The 14,616-nt window shown below is 41.2% G+C and overlaps 1 protein-coding gene across 1 annotated transcript; it reads left to right on the top strand.

The window, feature by feature from the left end:
- Positions 1 to 3,105: 3,105 nt before the first annotated feature.
- Positions 3,106 to 13,802, top strand: LOC148203720 (uncharacterized). The gene is made up of 3 exons (XM_088107728.1): positions 3,106 to 4,338; positions 4,381 to 5,554; positions 13,663 to 13,802. The coding sequence occupies exons 1-3, from the start codon at positions 3,106 to 3,108 to the stop codon at positions 13,800 to 13,802; spliced, it is 2,547 nt and encodes an 848-aa protein (XP_087963854.1).
- Positions 13,803 to 14,616: the final 814 nt, after the last annotated feature.

Here is a 14,616-nt window from a genome sequence, read left to right as displayed (position 1 = left end):
CCGCTATCACAGCCTTGGCACAATATTATGATTCTCCGCTTCGATGTTTCACATTTCAAGACTTTCAGTTGGCGCCAACCATAGAGGAGTTCGAGCATATCTTGGGTTTGCCATTGGAGGGCACCACTCCCTATCAACATTTAGAGCATCATGCCTCTATACCCACTATTGCTACCATCATGAAATTACATCCCAAGGAGCTTGAAGACAGGATGATGATGAGGAATCAAGTGCATGGGTTATCACAGGGATATCTAGAGCAGTATTTACATCACTTGGCTGATAAAGAGGATTGGGAAACTTTCATGGATGTATTAGCCCTCACCATATATGGCAGTCTTGTTTCCCAAAATAGAAGAATTTGTGGATTACACCGCGATAGACGTCTTCGTGGCGAGTAAAACCAGATCAGAGAATCCTATAACAGCAGTTCTTGCGGATGTTTATGGGACTTTGAGTTTTTGCCATGAGAGAAAGGGAAAGAAGATTCTTTGTTGCTTACCGGCGTTGTATACATGGATGACAATGCGCGTGTTTAAGGAGATGGTCGACGTCAAGAGTCTATCGGAGACTTTGTCACACCAAGGGCTTAAAGGTAAAGGAGGAAACGATTGGGCCCGATTCCTTGCCGGCTTGAGCGAAAGAAGTATAAAATGGCGCCTTCCTTGGCTCGGAAATAAACTGGCTATACAACATTGTGGTAGTTTTCTTAATGTGCCTCTCATAGGTGCCCGGTACTGTATAAATTACAACCCTCTTTTGGTGCAAAGACAATTTGGGCATCCTATAAAAGGGGCACCTTCATCAGATTACCTTGCTACCCTATTCATTTATTACGAAGACGGGCATTTCATCGAATTGTTAAGAAAGGTTAAAAGCGCCTGGGAAAATGTTGTTCGAGCAGAGAAGGACTTGAGGGATGGAGTAGTGGATAGCAGTGTTAGTTATCACACCTGGATTCTGGAGAGAGTGAAAGTAGTCAAGCTGCCTTTCAAGTCAATCAAAGATCAATCAGCTAGTGAAGGACCATTTCAAGCCCCAGAAAGTGAAGAGGTGCAACAACTAAAAGCTGAGATGGAGAAATTGAAAATTAGGAATGCTAGGTTGGAAAACGAATTACAAAGGGCGCGTAATGATCTTGTGGATATGAAAAATGATAATGTAGAAAAGTCGCGGGCTTATGAAAACCTTGTCAAAAGCCAGAAGGCTGAGAGGGATTACACATTTCGAGTGAAACAGGATCTAGCCGCCACGAGTAAGGAATTATCCATGAGGGTAAACGAGAAGAAGGTGGCTTTAGAAGAGGGAAAGGAGTGGAAGCACCTCTACGAAGAAGCCAAAAGAGATAAACGAGAAGCCCTGAAGAGATTAAGAGAAGCGCAGATTCAGATAGAAAAAGCGGGGCATGAGATGAAAGAGATGGCCATGTCGTTTGAGGCGGATATGAATAGGGAGCGTTGGAAGCTAACAGAAGCAGAGGAAGAGCATCGAACTCTGATAAAACAAATGGAGGAATATATCGAGGAACAGGAGGAGCGATGGAGGTCGATAGAATTTGAAGAAAGGCATCAGGCCTTGATAAAGCGAATGGAAGAGCACATCGCCGAGCAAGAAATGGCTGTAAAGCACTGGAAGGAAAGATTCTCTCAGTTGGCTGCTTTGGCAAACGGGGCAATTGAAGACATCCCCAGGATGGTGTCGAATGCTGAAGCAAGCACTCATTTTTGTAACTCACCAGCGGAAATAGAATTGTTTATTAATCATTGTAAATGGTTGGTGGGAGAGATGAAATCTTTCATTGCCCGGGCGCGGGATTGATGTACATCGGAATTTTATGTTTTGTTATTTAGACGATGTAATGGATCAAATTTTCTTGAAATGAAAGATAAGGGATGTTTGTTTGGTATCGGCTTGTGTTAATTTTCCATCAGTATTGTCGTCGTTATCCTGTGATTTCCACTTATCATTAGCATGCATCATGTTTTCTTTTGTTTTGCACTTTTCATCCTTATCTAATTTAATTTAATAAAAAATAGCAACAGTACAAGTGAGAAAACAACGGCAAATTTTCCACGACATCCGTACAGGACCAGAGCTAACTCGAAGGTCATGGAGAATTGGGAGCAATCACACGAATCTATTAAGGCTGATGTTAGCCAGTTGAAGGATCAAATGGCCTAGATTTTGGCGGCTCTCGAAGCCCTGAAGACTACGGGAGGGGCGACGTCTTCGCAAGTTGAGGGAAATGCTCAATATTACCCTCCGTTGTTCAATGCTGGGAGCCAATCTGTTTCATTCCCAATGTATGGATTGCCTCCAGGTTACACCCCACCTGTGGGAGAATACACAGAAGGGGAGCAGGCTTCATTCTCTTTCCCTACCACTGCTAACGTACCGCCAATCAATACTCAGGGACCTGTTGTAATGTCTGCACCTATGGTAAATGAAGGGATGCATGCAAGCATGACTGATGGAATACGAGTAACCCCGGTGCCACCTGTGATTACCGGAGAGGGCTTTTCTACAAGGGCTGCGCCATATACTTCGTTTCAGGGGGTAACTAGTAATGTCGATGGGGCAAAGGATAAACTTGAGAGCCTAGAGGCAAGATTGAGGGCTGTGGAGGGGTATGAAAGTTATGGATTTGGGGATGTTTCTAGATTGAGCTTGGTTCCTGGCGTCAAAATTCCACATAAGTTCAAGGCGCCAGATTTTGAGAAGTATAAGGGAAATACATGCCCAAAGAGCCATCTAACCATGTTTTGCAGAAAGATGGCTGCATATGCTTATGATGTGCAGCTGCTCATCCATGTTTTTCAAGATAGTTTGGCTGGAGTGACGTTAAACTGGTATACCCATTTGGAGCCGACTCGAATTCGTTGTTGGGCAGACTTGGCTGATGCTTTTGTGAAGCAGTACATATACAATACACATGTCGCGCCAGATCGTTTACAGCTGCAAAACATGTCGAAGAAAGACAACGAAACTTTTAAGGAGTATGCTCAGCGGTGGAGGGAATTGGCTGCACAAGTTGAGCCGCCTTTGTATGATAAAGAAATGGTGGCAATGTTTGTAAATACGCTCCAACCACCATTTTATGAACATATGGTGGGAAATGTATCTTCAAATTTCGCCGATATCATCGTGATAGGCGAGCGAATAGAGATCGGGTTGAAAAATGGGAAGATTGCATATGGCTCGTCGGCGGGTGCAAACTCCAAAAAACCCAATTTCAACTCAGGGAAAAGAAAGGAGGGAGATGTGCATGCAGCATCTGCAACCCCCGTGTGGAGAGGTCAGGCTCCCACTCATAACTATCGACCATACTGGGGTCAACATCCACATGCAGCTAACGCGTCATTTGGTCATCAAATTAGGCCTCAACAACAACCGGGATACTATCAACCACAATACATCCCGACGAATAATTGGAGGGGAGGGGCAAATGTAGGTTCCAATATGAATGTGGGTCCAAATGCTTATCCAAGAAGGAACCAAGAAAGAAATTATGTTAACTTTACCCCAATTCCTACAACTTATACGGAATTATTGCCTCATCTTATCAAACAAGGTTTAGTTGTTGTTTGTCCCCTGAAGCCTTTGCAGCCTCCGTATCCAAGAGGTTATGATGCAGATGCAAAGTGTAGTTATCATGGAGGGGCCGCTGGTCATTCCACTGAGAGGTGTTTGGCTTTCAAGCATAAAGTACAGACTCTAATTGATTCCGGGTGGTTAAAGTTCCAAGAGGATAAGCCTAGTGTCGAGTCCAATCCTTTATCTGGGCATGGAAGTGCTTCGACGAATGCTGTCGAAGTGAAAGAGCATGAGCTGGTGAGAAATGTGAAAGAAGTCAAGAGCTCTAGGAGGTTTATTTTGGAGGCATTGCTGAAAGTGGGTATCTTGAAGGGTGATTATGATGAGAGTATGGCATGCGCGCTCCACCCAGAGGCTGAGCACTCTATTCAGGAGTGTGTTGAATTTGAAGAAATTCTGCAAGACCTGCTAGATCGTGGTCTGATGCAAGTATGTTACAAGAGGGAGGAGGGAGATGTATTTGCACAGACTGGTGATGAATCCGGTATGATTTTACCAGAACCATTAGTGATTCATTTCACTAAGACTACTTCTATCCCACCAACTCAAGGAAGGTCGCCTGTAGTTATCCATGTACCAGCCCCTTTTCCTTACAAGAACGAAAAAGCCGTCCCATGGAGATATGGGACGCATGCGTCAGGCGAAACGCAAAGCGTCGACCCTGTCGTCAAAAACATATCAGGAATAGGGGGAATGACTAGGAGTGGTCGAATTTTCACATCACCAGAGTTGGCTCGAGAAAGGGTTAATGATAGGGAAGCAACGATGGCCGCGAAGGCAAAAGAGTTCTTAAAGGGGAAGGGTGCACAGACAGAGGAAATCCCCGACAAGGAAGAGAGGAGAGAAGTTTCTGAAGAGGAGGCTTGCGAATTTTTAAAATTCATACAACAAAGTGAATATAAGGTGGTGGAACAGTTAAATCGTATGCCTGCTCGTATATCCTTGTTAGACTTGCTCATGCATTCGGCATCACATAGAAAGTTGCTAATGAAGATACTCAGTGAGGCTCATGTGGAGCAAGGTATTTCGTTGAATAAATTCGAAGGTATTGTTGGCAATATTGTTGCTAATAATTATCTCACTTTTACGGATGATGAGATACCAGCTGAGGGAAGAGGGCATAACAAGGCTCTTCACGTCTCTGTGAAATGCCTGGATCATGTTATTGCGCGTGTTTTAGTGGACAATGGGTCCTCCTTGAATGTCATGCCGAAAGCAACTCTGGAAAAGCTACGTTGCGAAGGAATGCATATGAGGCCTAGTTCAATGATTGTGAGGGCGTTTGATGGTAGTAAAAGAGAAGTGATGGGAGAGGTGGAATTACCAATGCAAGTTGGCCCATGTGTTTTTCAAATAACGTTCCAAGTTATGGATATCCTGCCAGCTTATAGTTGTCTGTTGGGGCGCCCATGGATTCATTCGGCGGGAGTTGTGCCTTCTACACTACACCAGAAGTTGAAGTATGTGATAGGAGATAAGCTGGTGATAGTATCAGGAGAAGAGGATCTTCTTGTGAGTGGGCCATCATCCACGCGCTACATTGAGGCGGCTGAAGAAGCTCTCGAGACAGCCTTCCAATCGTTGGAAATTGTGGGAAATGCTTGTGTGGAACCGTTTCCAGTAAATCCTCGTCTATCATGTGCTTCTATTATGATGGCCAAGATTATGCTAAAAGAGGGCTATATATATAGGGAAGGTTTGGGTAAATATCGGCAGGGGCGAGCATTCCCTCTAGAAATCGTTGAAAACAAGAACAGATGTGGCTTGGGGTATAAACCTACCAAGGAAGACAGGAAAAGAGTGATTGAAGAAAGAAAAGAGCGCAGTCTGGCCCGTGCAGAAAGACGCGGGCCCAGAGAGAGCAAAATTCACATTGTTGACATCAAGGAAAGTTTCCGCAGTGCTGGGTGGATCAACACTGGTCAGATAGCAGCGGTGGAGGATGAAGAAAGGCCTCAAAGTTCGAGCTTTGTGTGGGCTTGCTCCCCTGATACTCAACTCAACAATTGGGAAACACTGGATTTACCTGTGATGCTTAATGTGAACAAAATGTAATAGTTTTAATTAAGCTTATAGTTTCGATTGGGGCTTTAGAACTGAGGTTTCGCGGATTTATTCTTTTTACTTTTCACTCAGCGTGATAATAAAGTTGCATTTCATCATCATTTGGCATTTTTCTTTGTTTATCTTATTTATTTATACTTTTTCATAAATTTAAATGATGCAGATGTGACAATGATTGTTTTGAAAATAATGATATCAATGTTCCTAATTTTGAGCACCCTATCAATAATACGGAAGATGATTTCGAAGATGATGTAGAAGAACCCTCTCCAGAATTGTTGAGATTAGTGGAACAAGAATCTAAGGAGATAAAACCCCATCAGGAGGAGATTGAAATACTCAACTTGGGAGAGAAGGATGAGATAAAGGAAGTGAAAATCGGTACTAGTATGAAAACGAAAGTGAGGGAAAGATTGCGTGCCCTGTTGAAGGAGTTTAAAGATGTATTCGCGTGGTCTTACAATGACATGCCGGGTCTAGATACCGATATTGTGCAGCATAGGCTCCCACTCAAGCCAGAATGCCCTCCAGTCAAGCAAAAACTAAGAAGAATGAAGCCGGAAATGTCACTAAAAATTAAAGAGGAGGTCCAAAAGCAATTTGACGCAGGATTTTTGGCTGTGGCAAGATACCCACAATGGGTAGCGAATGTGGTACCAGTGCCTAAGAAGGATGGGAAAGTTCGGATGTGTGTTGACTATCGTGATTTGAATCGTGCAAGTCCGAAGGATAATTTCCCGTTACCACACATCGATACTCTGGTTGATAATTGATGGACAAATTTGTAAGCACCAAAATATGATGTCACAAACTTGTTTCACAATCGGCAAGTATGACCGAATCGTTCAAGTAATAAAACTTGGTAAGACCAAGTATCGTTCTTCCCAAAGGACTCACGGCCTAGTTTAGTTATGTGATTTCTTGATTAGCTAAGACTTAAGAAAACAATAATTGAAATTTTAATATGCAAGACGAAAATAAACATGTATGCATGAATTGATCAATGGCAAAGACATAAGATAAACACTTTCAATGGATTAAATGAATGAATATGTTGTTGGGGGTCAATTTCATCTCATCCACTCTCATATATTTTAGGAATTCCTCTTTCAAATCATCATTGTTAATGCCACTCTCTAATGTACCATTCTAGATGGCTTCTCCCTAATCAAATAGTTCATACAATTCCTAGCATTCCTAATGATTAGTTCATGAGTGCAGGAGCTTAAGGCAACCAATATAATGTTGTCAGTAAAATATTGGGAGAAATTCCCCGGATCTAGATTTCCCCGTACGTGTCCGTATCAACAAAACCAATAATCATGCATTAGAATGAGTTAAACAATGCAAGCATTGAGCAAAGAGGAAAAACCCTAACTAATGATGAAAAGAAAGCATATGTCTTAATTCAAAGATGTAGTCAACAAATCCATATATGAGAGCTTCAAGAGATTACATTGATTCCCCAACAAACATACAAGGTTTAGTTCACCATATTCATGGTGAACCTAGATGAATTACAATGAAAGTATGAAAGAATAAACCCAATAAAGGTGAAGAGGTAGCCTGAGCATCCAAGATCCTCCTTCAAAGGGGTGAAAGAGAGAGTGTTTGCCTCGTTTCTGCCAAAGATACTAACTAAAGGACGTGCAAGCCCTTAAATACTAATCTAGAGTTACAAAAGATTACAAAAGCCCAAGCCCAAAAAGTGCCGCTCAGCGCCATTTACCGCTCAGCGGTGGTTACGCGTCTTCTTTCTTCCCCTCAGCGGCCATTTGCCCCTCAGCGGTTCCAACGCCACCTCTTGAGTGCCGCTCAGCGGTAGTTTGCCGCTGAGCGGTGCCTTCGACTTCTCCTTTTTGCACTCTTTCTTGTCTTTTCTAATGTCCTCTCTCTCATTCTTCACTTCTTTCACCAAATTCACCTCAAAACCTGCACAAAAACACTCAAATCAAGCATAAACCTGTCCAGCTCTCTTATTTCTGAAAATATAAACAAAATGCATGATTTCAAGCTAGTTTCTAAGTCTAAAGGTTGCTTTTAGTATCACTTTTAAGCATGAAAATAACAGTTTTTCAACTGTTATCAATAATACGGCCAAATTTTCGTTATTTTCGTTCATGGATGGATTCTCGGGATATAATCAAATTAAAATGGCACCGGAAGATATGGAAAAAACGACCTTTATCACGTTGTGGGGAACATTCTGCTATAAGGTTATGTCTTTCGGACTCAAGAATGCTGGGGCAACATACCAAAGGGCAATGGTGACACTTTTTCATGATATGATGCATAAGGAAATTGAAGTTTATGTGGATGACATGATTGCAAAGTCTGAATCAGAAGAGGAGCATATTTTCAATCTAAGGAAATTATTTGAGAGACTGAGAAAGTACAAACTCAGATTAAATCCTGCCAAATGCACGTTTGGAGTAAAGTCTGGAAAATTGTTGGGCTTCATTGTCAGTCAAAGAGGGATAGAAGTTGATCCGGACAAAGTAAGAGCGATAACGGAAATGCCTGCGCCCAGAACAGAAAAGGAGGTTCGAGGTTTTTTGGGAAGATTGAATTACATTGCTAGGTTCATCTCCCAATTAACTGATACTTGTGAACCAATGTTCAAGTTACTACGGAAAAACCAGGCCGTAGTCTGGAATGAAGATTGTCAAGTTGCTTTTGAAAAAGTCAAACAATACCTGCAAGACCCTCCTGTATTGCGTCCACCTATGCCAGGAAGGCCGTTCATTTTGTATTTGACCGTATTGGATAATTCAATGGGTTGTGTATTGGGTCAGCATGATGAAGATGGGAAAAGAGAGCATGCTATATATTACTTGAGCAAAAGATTCACAGATTGCGAACAACGATATTCGTCGTTAGAACGAACTTGTTGTGCACTGGCGTGGGCTACTCATCGTCTAAGGCAATACATGTTGAGCCACTCTACTTGGTTGATATCCAAGATGGATCCTATCAAGTATATTTTTGAAAAGTCTGCTCTCACTGGAAGGATAGCTCGATGGCAGATGCTATTATCGGAGTATGACATTGTATATGTTACTCAGAAATCTATCAAGGGTAGCGCTTTAGCGGAATATTTAGCCCATCAGCCCATTAATGATTATCAGCCAATGCAACCTGAATTTCCTGATGAAGATATCATGGCTTTATTTGCTGAGAACAAAGAGGACAAAGATGAAAAAGCCTGGACGGTATTATTCGATGGGGCCTCGAATGTAATGGGGCATGGAATAGGGGCAGTGCTTATCTCTCCTAAGAATCAATACATTCCAATGACGACAAGGTTGTGTTTTAATTGCACGAATAATATCGCAGAATATGAAGCCTGTGCCATGGGTATTCGAGCAGCAATAGAGTCTAAAGCAAAAATTCTGGATGTATATGGAGATTCAGCTTTGGTCATCCATCAATTGAAGGGAGAATGGGAGACTAGGGATACTAAATTAATTCCATACCAAGCTTACATCAAGGGATTAATTGAGTATTTCGATTCCATCACGTTTAATCATATACCGCGAGAAGATAATCAATTAGCAGACGCATTGGCTACTTTGTCATCGATGTTTGAAGTTGATCAAGATGCAGAATTGCCAATGATTGAAATGAAGAGTCATGCGAAGCCAGCGTACTGTCATTTCATCGAAGAAGAGGTAGATGGTAAACCTTGGTACTTTGATATCAAGCATTATCTTAGAACCCGAGAATATCCAGAGAAGGCATCAGAAAACGATAAAAGGGCGTTAAGGAGGTTGGTTGGCAGTTTCATTTTGAGTGGGGATATTCTATATAAGAGGAATCATGATATGGTTCTCCTTAGATGCGTAGATGCAAAAGAAGCCGAGCTGATACTAAAAGAAGTGCACGAGGGTACATTTGGCACGCACATGAATGGGCACTCAATGGCCAGGAAGATACTGAGAGCGGGGTATTTTTGGTTGACTATGGAAAATGATTGTTGTACACATGTGAGAAAGTGTGAGAAATGCCAGGTATACGCAAGTAATATCAATGTTCCACCCACGACCTTGAACGTGTTGTCTGCACCATGGCCCTTTTCGATGTGGGGAATAGATGTCATCGGAGCTATAGAGCCAAAGGCGTCAAATGGACACCGTTTCATATTAGTCGCAATCGACTACTTCACCAAGTGGGTTGAGGCCGCTTCTTATGCTAATGTGACCAGAAAGGTGGTGACCAAGTTCATAAAAAGGGAGTTGATTTGCAGATACGGGCTCCCTAACAGGATCATCACTGATAATGCCACTAACTTGAACAACCAGATGATGACAGAGTTATGTGAGGAGTTCAAAATTCATCATCTTAATTCTTCTCCTTATCGTCCAAAGATGAATGGGGCAGTAGAGGCTGCTAACAAAAATATCAAGAAGATTGTGCAGAAGATGGTGGTCACGTATAAGGATTGGCATGAAATGCTTCCTTTTGCTTTACATGGTTATCGCACTTCGGTACGAACATCGACTGGGGCAACGCCTTTCTCGCTTGTATATGGAATGGAAGCAGTACTTCCGTTTGAAGTGGAAATTTCGTCCTTACGAGTTTTAATGGAAACCCAATTAGAAGAGGCGGAGTGGGTTCAAGCTCGTTTCGACCAGCTCAATCTCATCGATGAAAAGAGACTAACAACAGTATGCCATGGACAATTGTATCAAAGAAGAATGAAGAAGGCATTTGACAAAAAAGTACACCCAAGAGAATTTCATGAAGGTGAGCTGGTGTTGAAGAAGATTCTACCCATACAAAAGGATCATAGAGGCAAATGGACTCCAAATTATGAAGGGCCATTTGTAGTGAAGAAAGCATTTTCTGGTGGGGCACTAATTCTCACGAGAATGGACGGAGAGGAGTTACCATTGCCAGTTAATTCTGATGCAGTAAAAAAGTTTTACGCATGATGATTCCGTGATAGTGGTTGCTATTAAAGGGATGTTGATATTGTCTTTAACGCTTATTGTACTCTGTGTTTTATTCACTAAATAAATTTCACATGAGTTCATTCATATTTTGGTTGTTTGCATTCCATCTGAAATATTGCATGTCACGCTGAGCTGTTAAGTAGTAAAGGGGAAATGAAAACGAAAATAAGTAAACGCGTGTTGATAAAAGCATCACAGTATATCAGGTTGGCAAGCTCGGTCCTGGAGGATGTCGAAAAGGAAAAACGAAAAAAAAGGTGAAAAGAAAAAAAAGGGGTTACATGTTGAGTTTGTTGTTAATGAAGTTGTCAAGGACATAGTATTTTTCGAAAAAAAAAAAGTTTTGAAAAATACCGTTGGTGAGTACTTCCCTGATTCAAGGTTTTGGGAGTAACCGGTGTTCTTTTCTTGATAAAGCATCTGCATTCACATTACTTGAACCCTAATTTTTGTTTCCCACAAGATGAAGGATTTCGCCGCCTAATATTGGGGCAGTTTTCATTATGTTACATATCATCGATAATCCGTTGATCAGGGAGATATATATATATATATATAAAAAAAAAAAAAGAAAGAAAGAAAAAGAGGGAAAACAAAGCAAAGGAAAAATGAAGTGGATGTGTCAAACACTACATAGTTTTGTTTCAGGTTTAAGTTCAAGAGAAAATCAGACAAACAAGATTCAGAGTGACGTGTGGCCATTTTTCGTTATCCAATCGTCAAAAGCAGTTCATCCAATTGCACCCCTTTTGAGCCAAAATTCATAATTGTTTTCATCACCCTAGACAAGAATTATTAGCATATCGACGTCAACTTAAAAAGATACATCATAAGCATCCAAAGTTGAGGGGGAAATCTCTAAAAGGAAGAAAGAAAAACAAAACAAAAATAAAAAGGAAAATATCATAAAGGACCACAGCAGGGGCAACAAAAAAAAATGAAGAAAAAAAAAACAACAATAAAGGATGCCTGAAGTTCAAATCTCTAAAGACAGTTGACTGGGCACCTTGCAAATGATTCTTGTTTAAAGACTTTAACCGTCAAACACTTATTTGGGCCTTCATTATCCTTTCTTTCAAAAACCCTTTGACCTTTAGCCACGGTACAAGCCAATAAAAGTCCACGCTGACTGAAAAATGTTTGTCCTAATCTTTCTCACGAATTTAACTTGGAAACAGAATGATGTGGTGAACGACGCATTCAGTTTAAAAAAAAAAAAAAAAAAAAAAAAAAAAAAAAAAAAAAAGGTCTCCCTGTCAATCGAAGATCGTCCAATTTGGGGGGAATCCTTCATATACAAATCTTTTCACTTTTCCAAAGCATACTTATTGTACAAAATTGGGGCAATATGGGAGCCCAACATGTTAATAGCACTTTCCCCCAAATAAGGGACACACATACGTTAATACTTGCTCACAGAAAATCATTATTCATCTGCTTTTCATAACCATTCTTCCACATCCTACAGGGTTCAAGTTAATTTGGATTGCAAAAAGCGATAAAAAGAATTTTAAACTCAGGGTTACACTTTCTTCCTGCTCATCAAAGGGTTTTATACATATCAACGTTGTTTTTAAGGAATGCGTTTTGAACGTACATCGTGTTTGATGACAATATTAACAATGGATTCCAAGCATGGAGCTTTCAAAAAAAAAAAAAAAAAAATGATGATGATGAAAAGCGAGAGTAAAAGAAAAGAACAAAATGAAAGTCTCATGCATCTAGGCATTCATGCACCATCATGACATAACATCATCTCAAAGGAAGCAAGGAGAATTGTTTGCAAAATCTTCATGTTTAACTCGGCATTTATCAACTTTTCAAAGCTACAAATCAAGGTTTTAATTTTCTGTTATCGGCCCTCTGCATGGCAAGGGTCGGATTTAAATTTCTGTTCTGTGAGTTTGGCCCTCTACGAGGCAATGGTCAAATCCAGGTTTTAATTTTCTGTTATCGACCCTCTGCATGGCAATGGTCGGATTTAAATTTCTGTTCTGTGAGTTTGGCCCTCTGCGAGGCAATGGTCAAATCCAGGTTTTAATTTTCTGTTATCGACCTTCTGCATGGCAATGGTCGGATTTAAATTTCTGTTCTGTGAGTTTGGCCCTCTGCGAGGCAATGGTCAAATCCAGGTTTTAATTTTCTGTTATCGACCTTCTGCATGGCAATGGTCGGATTTAAATTTCTGTTCTGTGAGTTTGGCCCTCTGCGAGGCAATGGTCAAATCCAGGTTTTAATTTTCTGTTATCGACCCTCTGCATGGCAATGGTCGGATTTAAATTTCTGTTCTGTGAGTTTGGCCCTCTGCGAGGCAATGGTCAAATCCAGGTTTTAATTTTCTGTTATTGACCCTCTGCATGGCAATGGTCGGATTTAAATTTCAGTTCTGTGAGTTTGGCCCTCTGCGAGGCAATGGTCAAATCCAGGTTTTAGTTTTTGTTACTGATACTTTACTTGACATTGGTCGTTTGGTATCGTGACTTGAATCATTTTGTTCGTTTTCTTTCATGATTGAAACTCGGACAAAATTAGTGTTTTTATCTTTACTTAGCTTTACTTAAATAATACGAAAAGATTAAATTTTCATATTATTTAGTAATATCTAAGTAAAGAGGGGCAGCTGTCAACACTCAATTTTGTCCGGGTTGTAAAAGATTGTTTTTATTGGTTATTTATTATTTTCCTTTTATTTTATTTTACCTTTTTGTTTTATTCTATTTTTATGTATTTAGATCTTTGCTTTTAATTCAATTTCTATTTTATTTCGTATTTTCAATTTGTTTTAATAGAGTTAATTAATCAAAATAATTAAAAAATTGAAAAATAAAATTAAAAATAATTAAAAAATAAAATAAAATTGAAATAAAAAAATAAAAAAAATAAAAAAAAACGTGGAAAAGGGGGAGAGGATGAATGGGACGCGTGTCTAAAGGAGGGAGACAAGGTTGTTAGAAAGGATTTTTCTAAGATTTTTTTGGAAAAAAAAGGGGGACCAGGTGGTTACGAGGAGGATTCCAAAGATTTTGGGGAGAGGATTTTTTTGGATCAGAGAGAGGAAAAGGGGAAAGGAGGGCACACGAGGAACCATCATCTGGAATCATCATCCAGAGTCAGCATTGGCACCGGCACCGGCGAGAAGAGATCACCGGCTACGCAGCGAACGATAGCAGCAGCCGTAGCAACAGGTAAGTCTCTGTTTCATCTGTACATCCAGACTCATCATGACCGCTTACTGCATAACTGCTTCTTATGCTTATTCCATCATGAATGCTTTTCCTCTGAACATCATGAGTTCCCTCATCACCAACCTCCCCTTTCATTCATTCTCTGTTTCACCACGTTCCCTCTCTCCTTCCTAACTCTCACGCTCACGGCCAATCTCAACAAACCAAATCCAAAACCCATCGCACAATCCAAGAATGAAGGGATGAGCTGGAGCGATGGCCGACGATGGTCTCGGCGGTGAAAGGCGGAGAGCTCGACGAAGAAGAGGCAGCCCGCATGTTTGAACTGGCGGAGACGAACCCCTCCCTAGGTTGCCAGTATCGGAGAATGCAGACAAGAGCAAGGAAGCAGTGGCGCGGTATGGCGCGGCGTGGCACGGTGGATAGATCGAGAGAGACGACGGCATGGTAGCTGGTCCGTAGAGGCAGTGATACGGTGGCCACCTTCGTTGCGGTGGCTAGTCTGGTCCGCGGTGGTCAATCGGAAGAAGACGTGGTCGTTGAGTGACAGAAGTGAGTGTCTCTGAACCCTTTTGATCAGAGAGAAGGAAGCATTGGCCTCATTTGAGAGGAGCAGCATGAGGAGTGAATGAAAGTGGGAAGGTAGAACCCCTAGGAAATTCTAGGTTAGAAACCATTCAATTGGGCCAGGCCCAAAATCGAGCGTACGTCCAGGAACCTTTGGCTTTTTTTGAACGTTCGTCATCCAGCCACATCTTCCCAACGAACATAAAGAAGCCACATCTTCCCAACGAACGCTCGTCCATAAAAAAGCCTCA

This window comes from Vigna umbellata, chromosome 2, assembly GCF_029865625.1.
Source record: "Vigna umbellata cultivar VRB3 chromosome 2, Vumbellata_1.0, whole genome shotgun sequence".
In the NCBI taxonomy this organism is placed as follows: domain Eukaryota; kingdom Viridiplantae; phylum Streptophyta; class Magnoliopsida; order Fabales; family Fabaceae; genus Vigna; species Vigna umbellata.
This window is presented reverse-complemented; position numbering and strand designations above follow the sequence as displayed.

What these genes read in the sequence shown, in the direction of transcription:
- LOC148203720 (XM_088107728.1), top strand. Translation starts at nt 3,106, where the DNA reads ATGGTGGGAAATGTATCTTCAAATTTCGCCGATATCATCGTGATAGGC. An exon ending in CAGAGTTGGCTCGAGAAAGG is followed by an intron (nt 4,339 to 4,380) that starts GTTAATGATAGG and finishes AAGGCAAAAGAG; the next exon opens with TTCTTAAAGGGGAAGGGTGC. An exon ending in GGATGAAGAAAGGCCTCAAA is followed by an intron (nt 5,555 to 13,662) that starts GTTCGAGCTTTG and finishes TTTTTGGATCAG; the next exon opens with AGAGAGGAAAAGGGGAAAGG.